The following is a 12,196-nucleotide window of genomic DNA, read 5'->3' on the forward strand; positions in this document are numbered from 1 at the left end:
CAAATTTTGAAATGACTATATTTCCCCTAAGCCATAGCTTCAAAAGAAGTAATGAAAACAAAATGAAGCAAAATTTCAAACCCATCTTTCATTCCTTTCTTCCATCAGACACTGCTCTGAGTTAGTAGGGACAACTGAAGACTAGACAGAATCTAATCTATAAAAGGCTATTCTTGAGCAGTTCTTGGAGAGTCATAAGTTTGGCCACTTGACTGAAAGAGTATGTGCATTCTACAGACTGCTTATGAAATAATAGTACTGTGATATCTGTGGAAATTTCTTGTTCTTCATAAAATAATTTTCAAAATAAATCTTTCTGACTGACATCACCATCATCATAGGAAAACCAGGTGAGAACTGCAATAGCTAGGAGGAAAACCCAAATGACATTCCAAATGAGATGCTTCAAGGTGTAGTTCTGGAATTTTCTACCATGACCCTCCGCTTTAAACCAATCTACCACTTCCTTGAAGTCATATGGCTGTGGTTCATAACCCAGTTCTGTCCTAGCCTTCTCCATGCTGAAATAGTGTGTGACCCCAGTTTTATAGACTTCTGCTCGGGTGAGGAAAGGCTGGAAACTATAAAACCTGCCCAAGAGGAAGTAGACCATCTCTGTCATGAAAGCAATGAAATAAATGAGGCTTAATGGTAGGCGTATGGTAGGGAATGGATAACCTAACCCTTCAACTAAAGGACGGAAGAATTCAAAATTGTTCACTGGTCTTCCATCAGAGATAAAATAAGGCTGCCCAGAGGCAATGTGTTTCTTGTCAGCTTTTAATGCCTCTGAGGCCAGGATATGGGCTTGTACCAAGTTATCCACATGGACAAAATCTACTAAGCTTTTGGGATCTCCATACACAAATTTGAAGAGGCCCTTTTCTATATATCTCACTATTCTGGGAAGATGCCTTTGTTCTCCAGGCCCATAGATACCAGCTGATCTCAAAACACAGGTTCTCAAGACACCAGCTCTCCTTTCCAAGGTTGTACCATTTGCCTCCAGCACTTTTTTCTCTGCAACAGATTTGGTGCGGGAGTAATGATCAGGATGAAGGTGAAGAGGTAGGTAGGGCAGAGATTCATCCCCATTCATTATAACTTGGCCTCCAAACACCACATTATAAGTACTAGTATAAACTAATCTTGGCACACCTTTCCTTCTGCAAGCCTGGAGCACATTTTCTGTGCCTTTTACATTGACATATTCAATACGCTTATAATTCAGTTGTTCCTTTCCAGACATTCCAAAGGAAGCAACATGGAAAACACAAGTAACATTTTGCAAGGCTTTCTCTAAATCAGTGACACAGCAAACGTCTCCATGTATCAACTTCATCCCCTTGGGAGGATCCTGAATAGGAATGTTGACATCAAACAGAATCACAGTGATACCCTTCTTGCATAGTGTACAACCCAAACTGAAATGAGGAAAAAAACATCACAAGTATTAATTACTATATTGTCTCTAGTAAGACTAACAAATGATTAATATCTGAAATGTGAATTAAATTTTCTTGGAATATCAGATTTAACTAATTTACATATTGAATTTGTTCTTGAAAAATAATACATAATTCTTAGATTATATCATTGGTTTACTTTGTGATTACAGAAAGTCACAGAATCACCTTTCAAGTGATCTTCCCTAGGTAATGGCTCTTAAAGCTTTCATTCCCATTTTTTCTTTTCTTTAGTGCCCCACCCATTCCCTCTTACTTTAAAAAATAAAAACCAAACGCTATTATGGTAGCTGTTTTTTTTTTTAAATCCTTCTTTAATGTGAACAAGCACTCCTAACTATATTTACATTGTTAATTGGATTTTCAGATATTGATTTTTTTTTGGAAGTGGGACACACATGTATTACCTGATTTTAGAGTCCAAGAGGTCTATGTAGTTAGCTCACATATGAGATTAGCACTATGATATCATAAGTGATAGTCTGTATTACAAAAGTATTACAGCTCCCAGCTATACTTTTTCTAATCTTTCATTAAAGCAACAACCTAGGAAAGAAATCCATGAATGCTTTTCCTTCCATAGATACTGACCGGAAACCAAAGTAGCCACCTCCTCCTGTAATAAGTACTGTTTCCTCAGGACACTTTTGGAGGTCCATGTCTGTGTACTAAGGCAATTTAAGCGAACCTAAAAGAAAATAAATACTTTAAGAAAAATGTCACATTATTCTTCTCCATATGGATATTTGATTTATCCATGTTGAGAGTTAATGATGGTAATTCTTTGGTTGTTAATAAGGCTTTTTTCTAGGAAATTTATAGGATTTTCTGTAGATTCTCAGCATCTCAGTGACAAAGACAGAAGCAACTTTAACCCCTGTGAAGAAGGAAAATAAGCACAGAGTGGTTAAAGCACTTTCTAACAGTTTGTTTTAGGAGAAACAGGACCATCTTGTAGAATATACTTGAGGGTCTTTTAAGCCCACATTATAAAAAGGAAAGAACAGCAAATATAGGAAAAGAATATGTGCATTTAGTAAACCATCTATTTTGAGAAACTTTACTAATAGATTATGCCCCCAACTTCTCATAGAGAAGCCCATCCCAGCATCCCAATAAAAACCAGACTTCGAAGCAGTGAACCTTTTGGGTTCAGTCTCACTGGCACTCTCTCTTCTCCTACTCCCACTTTTGCTCCAATTCACATGCTGCCAAACAAAGTTAGAGAAAATTGGGAAACCAAGTGCCTAGGCCCACTATAAATTTCTCATATAATCATAAAGTCTCCACTGGGCCTTCATTGTGGCAAAGCAAACCTTTTACACTTTCCTAATCAATCTGCTATCCAGCTCTCTAGAAGCTATTCTAAACCTTTTCATTCCATCTCAGGCCTTTGCTTCCCAGTATCATCTCAGCCGAGAACCTTATCTCATACTTCACTGAAAAAAACTGAAGACATTCCACTAGATCTCTTTCTTCTACATTCTTCAACTCAAATTACTCATGTTTCACTTGAAGAGGTGGCCCCTTTCCTTGCCAAGGTAAACCACCTCCATATGCACCCTTAATTCTATCTCACACTGTCTTCTCCAGCAGATTATTCCCTCTATCACCTCTACTCTCTTTAACCTTCAGTATCTCCCTATATCATGGCCCCTTCCCATGTCTCCCTCATCCTTAAAAAACAAAATGAAACCAAACCCTTAACTTGATCCTATCATCTCTATTACCTATTGTCCTATACATTTCTCTGCTAAACTTTTTGAGGAAGCTGTTTACACTCAATCCTTCCACTTCCTCTTCTCTCACTCTATTCTAAACCCTTCTGACCTCATTTTTCAACTGAAATTACTCTCTCCAAAATTGCCAGTGATCTCTTAATTGCCAAATAGGATTGCCTTTTCTCAATCTTCATCCCTTTTGACCTCTCTGCAACTTCTGACACTGTCAATCACTCAGTCTTCTCCTGGATATTTTCTCCTCTCTACATTTTCATGACACTGCTCTTTCCTGGTTCTCCTCTTAGCTGTCTGACTGCTCCTCAGTTTCCTTTGCTAAGTCACAGCTACTAACCACTGGTGTCCCTCAAAGCTCCATCGTGAGCCTTCTCCCTTTTTACTTCTCCTTTGATGTTCAGTTCCCAGGGGTTCAATTATCATCTCTATGTAATTGATTTTCAGATCTCTGTATTCAGTTTTAATTGTTCTTCTGACCTCTAGTCTCACATCATCAACTGCCTTTTGGATAATCTGAACTGGATATCCTGCAGGATCTCAAACGTAACATGTCCAAAACAGAATGGAAGTTTACCGAGTTTGGGCCAGGGAGGGAAAGGGGGTGGTGTGAGTGGTATGGTCAGATTTGTACTTCAGGCAGGTCACTTTAGTGTGGAGTTCAGATTGGGGTGGGGGAGATATTTGAGGCTATTAGCAGGCCAGTTGAGAGGTGATGCGAGCCTGAACTTGGGGGTGACTGTATGAGTGGAGAGAAGATGATGTATTTAAGAGATGTTGTGGAGGTAGAAGATTTTGACAGTTGATTAGATATGTAGAATGAGTGAGAATGAGAAGTAGAGGATGGCACAAATGTTTTAAACCTGGATTTAAAACCTGGGTTTTAATTGGATGGATCATCCAATGCCCTCAACAGGAATGGGGAAGTTTGGAAAGATAATGAGCTTTGTTTTGGGAATACTGAGTTAAAGATGCCTGTGGAACATTCAACTTGAAATGTCAAATAGGCATTTGGTGATGGGGAACTAGAGCGCAGGAGAAAGACTAGGATATATACATATATATGTGTACATATTCACATATATTCAGGTGTCTGTTGGTTTGTGAAATTCAATCATTGTGGTCAGGAAAATAGTTAGAAAAAACTCTATTATTCAATATAGCCTTTGAATGGGGTATTCTGGTTAAGAAACCAGATATTATGTACCATCTATGAATTTCCAAAGACAATACAATAAAACACACTAAATATGAAAATGAAATGCTGAATATTTCATCTTTCTTTGATGACTTTTTTTGAGGGCACATCAGGATTTTGCAGGGCCTCAGGGTCATTTTGTGAATATCATTTATTTTGCTGACAAAGCCAAGAAATCCTGTGAATAGTTTATGATTGATAGAATGTCATGTGACAAAATTTACTGTAATTGTTTTTAAGTTATATTAATTAAATGTATAGTCATATTGTTCTATGACATTGTGAATGCATACTCACTGCTTCTATGAGAAACATTATTTAAAATGACCCAAGAAGAAATTTAACCTGATTTCTAATTAGTATTTTTTTTAAATTGCCCTATCATCATTAGAACTGCAGGTCATTTATAGCTAATGTGAGTAGTAATGCCAAAAATGTATAGTTTCAAATTAATGCAAGAGCACTTTCCAGTCATTTTCAAACTATTTTTCATTATCCACCACCCTTTGATTGCCTAGACTGACCTCTGACTCAATAGCTTGTGTAACCAGATCCGGAGAGTCAGAAGAGAAAGGGGGTGGTGAATAGACAAAATGAATACAGCAGGGTAGTTTACATTTGCCCATGGTAAATGCACTTGGTTCCTTTTTTTTTTTTTTAATTATTTATTTTTAAACTTTTTTTCCTTTTTTAAATTTTGAGTTCCAGATTCTCTTCCTCCTTCCCAATCCTTTTCCTACCCAGAGAAGGCAAACAATATGATATCAATTGTACATGTGAAATCATGCTAACTATATTTCCATATTATCCATGTTGCAAACCAAACCAAACCAGAAAATTATACTTCAATTTACACTCAAAGTTCATCAGTTTTCTCTCTGGAGGTAGACAGCATTTTTTCATCATGAGTCCTTTGGATCACTGTATTGATCAGAGGAGCCAAGTCCTTTACAGATGATCATTATGACTTGCTGTTACTGTGCACAATGATCTCCCAGTTCTTTTCACTTCATTTTGCATCAGTTCATATAGGGTTTGCCATGTTTCCTTCTGAAGCCATTCCCCTTGTAATTTCTTATAGTACAACAGTACTTTTATCACACTCACATGTTACAAGCTCGTTCAGCCATTCCCCAATTAATGAGCATTCCCCCCAAAACGAGCTGCTATACGTATTTTTGTACAAACATGTCTTTTTCCCTTGATCTCTTTGGGGTACAGACCTAGCAATGGTATTGCTGGATCAAAGAGTACGCACAGTTTTCTAGCCTTTTGGACATAGTTTCAAATTATTCTTCAGACTGTTTAGACCAGTTCACAACTCCACTGTTGGTGGTGTATATTAGTGTACCTATTTTCCCTCACCCCCTCCACCATTAGTCATTTCCGATGGGTGTTGGATGGTACCTCAGAGTTGTTTTAATTTGCCTTTCTCTAATCAATAGGGCATTTTTATATGACTATAGAGACCTTTGATTTCTTATGAAAACTGACTATTCATATCCTTTTATCAATTGGGAAATAGCTCTTATTTTTATAAATTTGACTCACTTCCCTATATATTTGAGAAATGAAGGCTCTATCAGAGAAGCTTGCTGTAGAACGTTTTGATATTACTTCATTGTCTATGGTATAGTTCAGCAAAATGAAGCTTCTCTGATTATCTCTTTAAATTAGGTCTTTTTGCTTTTCCTTTGTCTGAGATCATGACTGTTATTCCTGCCTTTTTAACTTCAGCTAAAGTATAACAGATTCTGTACCAGCCCTTTATTTTAACGCTGGGTGTCTCTTTATGTTTCAAGTGTATCTCTTGTGTACAACATACTGTTGGATTTTGGTTTCTAATTCGTTCTGCTGTCTGCTTCCATTTTATGGGTTAGCTCATCCCATTCACATTCATAGTTAGGATTACTGTAAATTTCCCTCCATCCTATTTTCTTCTGTTTATTCTTCTTTCTCTCTCTTCATCCTGTCCCTCTTCAAAGAATGTTTTGCTTCTGACCACTGCCTCCTGTAATCCACCCTCCCTTTTGTTACTTCTCCCCCCATCCCATGCCCCATCTCTTATCCCTTTCCCCTCCTATTTCCCTATTGGGTAAGACAGATTTCTATACCCAACTAATACATACACACATATTTATATATATTCTTCCCTCTTAAATGCACTTAGTTCTTCATATATTCTCACGAATGACAAGCCAAGTAGGAATAGAAAAAGGAAGTAATCTCTCCTTCATCTGTTGCCTACTTTTCATGAGCTCCTCACTTTTGTTTCTATTAGGCAGTTTCTCACTCTTGTCCTGGGCACTCTGGAGCCCTCAGCCACCCAAACTACTTGCTTTAATCATGGCTGTGCTAAGATCTATAACTCTGCTTCTCAGATCTCAGATTCAAGCACTTCATTTTCAGTAATTCAGATAAAAGATAAGCTGATAATTTAAAAGTAAATTAGGAACTATGAATTTTAATAATTTAGGATAAAATAAAGCTTAAAATCTGCTTATTCTCTTGATAAAAATAAACATATCTTGGGAGGAAGAGCCAACATAGTAGAATAGCAGGAAGAAGTAGAGCAAGCCCCACTATCCTCAACTCTTCCAAACAGATTTAGAAAACATACCAGACTGAATTGTGATGGAGAAATCCAAGAAAAATGTCCCAGTGAATTCATTTTTCTGGCTCAGGTATGTATAGAGAGGCAGACAGAGCTGTGTGTGGATGGACACTAGGAAAGTGTCTGGCCAGGAGTATACCCTGAGAAGCACTCTAGTACAGGGAGATATTACACCAGGGTAAGAGGAGGTAACAGGCCCATAAAAGGTACCAGGGTACAGGAACTGGTGCTGACTGGCAACTTTGTCACTACCCAGTTTGAGGTCAAAGATCCATGGTGGACTGAGGCAGTGATCTGTGCCCAGGGGTGGTGTTCCAGGGTAAGAAGGCCCTAGGCTGTGTACCAAGAGAGGAGCAAATTCAGCAAGCAATGTGGCTTAGATGCCCAGGAGGAGAGCAAGGTTTCAATTCCAACTTCTAGCCTAGTCTGAAGCCTATAGAGAAATAACTGGGGTAGAAATCCCACACCAAAGGGAAGCTTGCTATTCTTTGACTCTGAACCAGCACAGCTTACCAGCTGGCTGAAAGTGGCTGAGTCCAGCAGCAGTAGGACTTCTCTCTCAGACCCGAACCTAGGGTAAGGAACTTGGAGAGCTCAGATCAGGGGGTCAGTGATCAGACTTTGCCTTGGATCAGAAAACTTTGAGACCACTGATAGCTCAAATGTTCCCAGCCTGAGCTATCCCTGAAACCCTACAATATTCAATATTCCCAAGAAAGCAAGAGTAGGACCAGCCTGCACATTCCCTACAGAAGGGTGCAGAGCTTGGCCCTTACATCAAGTCTGAAGTCAAGAAGTAGTCTGGAAAAATGAGGGGAAAAAAAATCCCACCATAAAAAGCTATTATAGTGACAGGGCTGTTCAAGATATAAACCCAGAAAGAAACGACTCCGAAACATCTACCATCGAAACCTTTAAGAAAAATGGCTTGGGAACAAATTCAATTAGAATTCCTGGAAGAGATGAAGCAAGAATTTTTTTAGAGTTGAAAATTATTTTTATAAATGAAATGACAATGCTTGAGGGACAAAATGGAAAAGAAACGAGAGCTATAGAAAGAAATAATTGGAAAAGGAATCGATAGATTTGCCAAGCGGTACAAAACTTTGCCCAAGCAACAAATTGAAAATTAGGATGGATCAAATTGACGTCAATAGATAAGAAATATTAAAACAAAATCAAAGGACTTAAAAAGATAAGAAAATACAAAGTATTTCATAACAAAAACAACTGACCTGGAATCCTGACTGGGGAGAATAAAATTAAAAATCATTGGACTACCTGAAAACCATGACCACAAAAACAGCCTAGATATTATATTTCAGGAAATACATAAAGATAACTATCCACATCTCCTAAAAACAGAAGACAACAAAATAGAAAGAATCTAAAAGTAATCTCCTGAAAGAAACATCAAAATGAAAACTCTCCCAGGACCATTATAGCCAAAATCCATAGCTTCCCCGTCAAAGAAAAATACTTTAAGCAGCCAGAAAGAAAGAATATAAGTACCTAGGAGTCACAGTAAGAATCACACATGATTTAGCAGCCACTACTATAAAAGAGTGGAGGCCTTGTAACACAAAATTCCACAAGGCAAAGGATATAGGTTTATAAGAAAGAATAACTTACCCAGTAAAACTGAGTATAATTACAAAGAGGGGAAAACAGGCCTTTAATGAAATAGATAATAGAGAACTTTCTACTATTTCTGATAGAAAGATCAGAGCTGTGTAGAAACTTTGCAGTTTAAAGAAAAGAGTGAAGAGAAGGATAAAAAGGTAAACATGAACAATCATAAGGGACTACACAATGAGACTCTGCTTACATTCTAATATGGGGAGATGATATAGCTATCTCTTCAGAACCCTATCATCATCAACAGTCATAGAAGAGTCTAATTAGACAGAAGACTTGGCAGTGGTTAGATTATGTCTTGAAGATTTTAAAAGAAGAATAGAAAGAGAAGGGGAGAAGAATACAATAGATGGGAAGGGAAAGGAAGGTTAGGGAAAATTATCTCGTAATTGGGATGAATGAGTAGAAATCTATACAAAGAAGTGGGGGAGCTGCAGATACTTGAATCATGCTCATCTGAACTGGTCAAAGGAGGGAAGAATACACATACTCCAAGTAAAACATTTTTTTAAATGAACTAAATAGAAACTTTAATCTCTAATTGGTATTTGTTGGCAAAACTGTACTAGCACCATTGGCAGTGCAAGTCATTCACAATGGGTCATTCACATACACAGTTGTGTACATAAATACATTTCACTCAATAGGGAAATAGGAGAGAAAGAGGAGTTAAAGGGAGGTCAGATTGAGGGAGTGATTGATTTTAATTTAATGAATTTTAATAAACAAAAAAAATGCTAACTAATAAGGCCATGCAAAAATATTTACAGTTCTTTTTGAGGAGAAACAGAATTAGAACTGAGTGGGTGGGTATCAACTAGAGAATGGCTGACCAAGGTATGGTATATAGGTGAGAGAGCATTTTGATGTAAGAAATGATAAAGGGGATAGTTTCAAAGAAACCCGGGAAGACTTTTATGAATTGATGCAATGAACAAAATTAGCAGAATAATTTATACAGTGAACAATACCATAAAGACAAGCAACTTTAGGAATTCTGAACAACTACAATTCCAGAAAGATTTAGGAACTCTGATCAGTGAATTGACCAACTACAATTTCAGAGGACTAACGATGAAACATGATAGGGAAGTAAAAAGTGTTTGAGGCCAGATTTGAACTTGGGAAAATGAGTCTTCCTGACCCAGGCCCAGCCCTCTATCCACTGTGCCACCTAACTGCCCTATGTATGTATACATGCACATTTTTCCTTTAGACAGGGCTAATGCGGAAATTTGTTTTGGTCAGCTGGGTCAGTGGGGTCAGTCAGCTGTCAGAGGCCAGTAAGCAGTCATTCCTCCTTTAGTCAGGAAATCACTCCTAGTAGGTCGGTGATTAACCATCTCCTTTCTTTTTTCTTTTTTTTGAAATTAGGCCTGCCTATGCTGTAGGCATACCAGCCTAACCTTTATTCCCTTCTACAGTCTGGATAGATCAATGTTTATGCCCAGGCCCAGAGCTATCATATAGAGACAGTAGTAAGAACAGTAGATACAAGGGGGAATCATGTCTGCATTCCAGGAAGGACAGGAATTCTGGAGATTCTTGCTGGGGGAGTGATGCTGTTGGGTTTATTGACTAAATGACCAGCCAACTGGACAGCTAAAAGACTGACCGACCGACGGACTAGGGGGCTAACTGAATGAGTGACTGTAACTGACCAAGTGATTGGGCGCTGAGGGCTGACTTACCCACTAAAAGCTGACTGACCCACCAAGTGGCTGTTGAATGACTGATGGACTGATTGATGGCCAACAGACACACCCACTAAATACTGTGTGACTAGAGCTGACAGACTGATGGTCACACTGATTGGCCAATGACATGTCAAGTGACTTGTTCAGAATTACAAAGAATGATAGAGCTGATACTGTTATCTAGATCTCTGGAATCCAAACCCTGTAGTTTTTTCCTGCAGAAACAGAATTTTTTTTAAAAAAAAATTAGGTCTGCCTGACAGACTCAAGGTTCAACCTAGTGTCAGACCCACAGATGAGCTGACAGACCCATGGAGGGCTGACTGATAGACTCAATGGCTGACTGTGTTTGACTGACCATCAACTGATTGCTGATCGATCGGTTTGAGGAGGAGGGAGACAATAAGAGTTCTTTCTTGACTGAAGAAATGACTGTTCACTGACCAACCCAATGACTGTCTCCCCTGATGAACTGACCAGGGCTGACTTGATGGATGGTCTCAACAACTAGTTGACTATAACTAGGGTTTGACTAACTCACCTATGGACTGCTGACTGGCTGTGGGGAGAGGGGACTGCCTAACTCCCTAAGAGTGACCTCCTGACTGAGGGAGGAATGAATAGCAGACCAGCCAATGGGCTGGCTGACCCCCGACTGCTGACTGACCAAGCAAGGTCTGACCAATTGGTGGAATAACTAGGGTCTATCTGCAAATCCTCCATCCAATTGAATGAAGGACGAATGACTGCTGACTGGCCTCTGACTGATCAGCTGACTGACCAAAGCCAACTTAGTAGGGTCTGACTGATCAAACCACCATCCGACTGACCAGTTGAGGGAAATGATTGATCCCCTGAGTGATTTACTGACTGAGAATCGAAGATCTAACCCACCAACTGACTTCTGACCAATAGGTTCAGGCTGAACTGACCCACTCACTGGCCACGACCGAACAAGGGACCTTCTGGCTGGACCACAAACTGGGGTCTGAGTGACTCACCCACTGAGTGGTGAGTGGCCGCGGACGACCCCCTACCCAATGGGCTGACAGTCAGTCACTTACCTACGGGCCAGGCACCGACAGAGTGCCTGGCTGTGTGTGGGATGGAGCAGGGAGCCCAGCTCAAGGATGCAGCTCCAGCGCTCTCGGATTCATTCACGCCCAATCACACCACCTGGGACTGACATCCAGGGGCGGGGGGAGGCGGAGCTGAGGAGCAGGAGAGGGGGTGGGTCCTGAGAGACTCACGCCCCACCCGCTCGCTCACAGCCAATGGAGCTCGGGATAAAGGGAGTCAGGTCACCTGGGGAAAGGCAGGGGGCGGGACTGGGAAGAGAAGCGAGGGGGGCGGGGACAAAGCGGTGCTTGCTGGGGTCTTCTAGGAAATCCGGAGGCTTCCATCTCTGTGGTTCCTATCCCCGAAGAACAGAGTCGGAGGCGGGGTCGGGGTTGCAGGCCGTGGAATCTCGGGGCGGAGGCGGGGCCCGTGGGAGCGGCTGGAGTTGGGGGCGGGGCCTAGTGAGAGTGGGCGAGTTTCAAGATGGATTTACGTCTGCTAGTGGCAAAGGTCGGGAAGCTTACGTTAAGTAAACGCGTTGCTTTCCTGATTCTCCGTGCTTTGGCCACAATAAGACCCTTCTTTGAAGGCCATAAGATTGCAGGATTTAGAGAGAGGAGACCTTAGAGATTATAGAATCATAGCTATAGAGCTGGAGAGGATGTTAAAGGCCATTGGTCAGTTTTTTAGATTTCATATTGATTTTCCTGAAGCACAGCTCTGACCATGTCACGCTCTTTAAACTCCAGCTGCTCCCTCTTACTTCCAGAATTAAATATAAAATCTTCTGT

The 12,196-nt window shown here is 40.1% G+C and overlaps 1 protein-coding gene across 1 annotated transcript; it reads right to left on the reverse strand.

The window, feature by feature from the left end:
• Positions 1–11,543, reverse strand: SDR42E1 (short chain dehydrogenase/reductase family 42E, member 1). The gene is made up of 3 exons (XM_036750715.1): positions 11,411–11,543; positions 2,058–2,154; positions 1–1,424 (listed from the first exon to the last, which is right to left on the reverse strand). Exons 2-3 carry the CDS (start codon positions 2,123–2,125, stop codon positions 302–304), a joined length of 1,191 nt encoding a protein of 396 aa, XP_036606610.1. The 5' UTR covers positions 2,126–2,154; positions 11,411–11,543; the 3' UTR covers positions 1–301.
• Positions 11,544–12,196: the final 653 nt, after the last annotated feature.

This window comes from Trichosurus vulpecula, chromosome 3 (genome assembly GCF_011100635.1).
Source record: "Trichosurus vulpecula isolate mTriVul1 chromosome 3, mTriVul1.pri, whole genome shotgun sequence".
NCBI classification, from domain to species: Eukaryota; Metazoa; Chordata; class Mammalia; order Diprotodontia; family Phalangeridae; genus Trichosurus; species Trichosurus vulpecula.

What these genes read in the sequence shown, in the direction of transcription:
- SDR42E1 (XM_036750715.1), bottom strand. Translation starts at nt 2,125, where the DNA reads ATGGACCTCCAAAAGTGTCCTGAGGAAACAGTACTTATTACAGGAGGA. An exon ending in GGTGGCTACTTTGGTTTCCG is followed by an intron (nt 1,425 to 2,057) that starts GTCAGTATCTAT and finishes TCCTCATTTCAG; the next exon opens with TTTGGGTTGTACACTATGCA.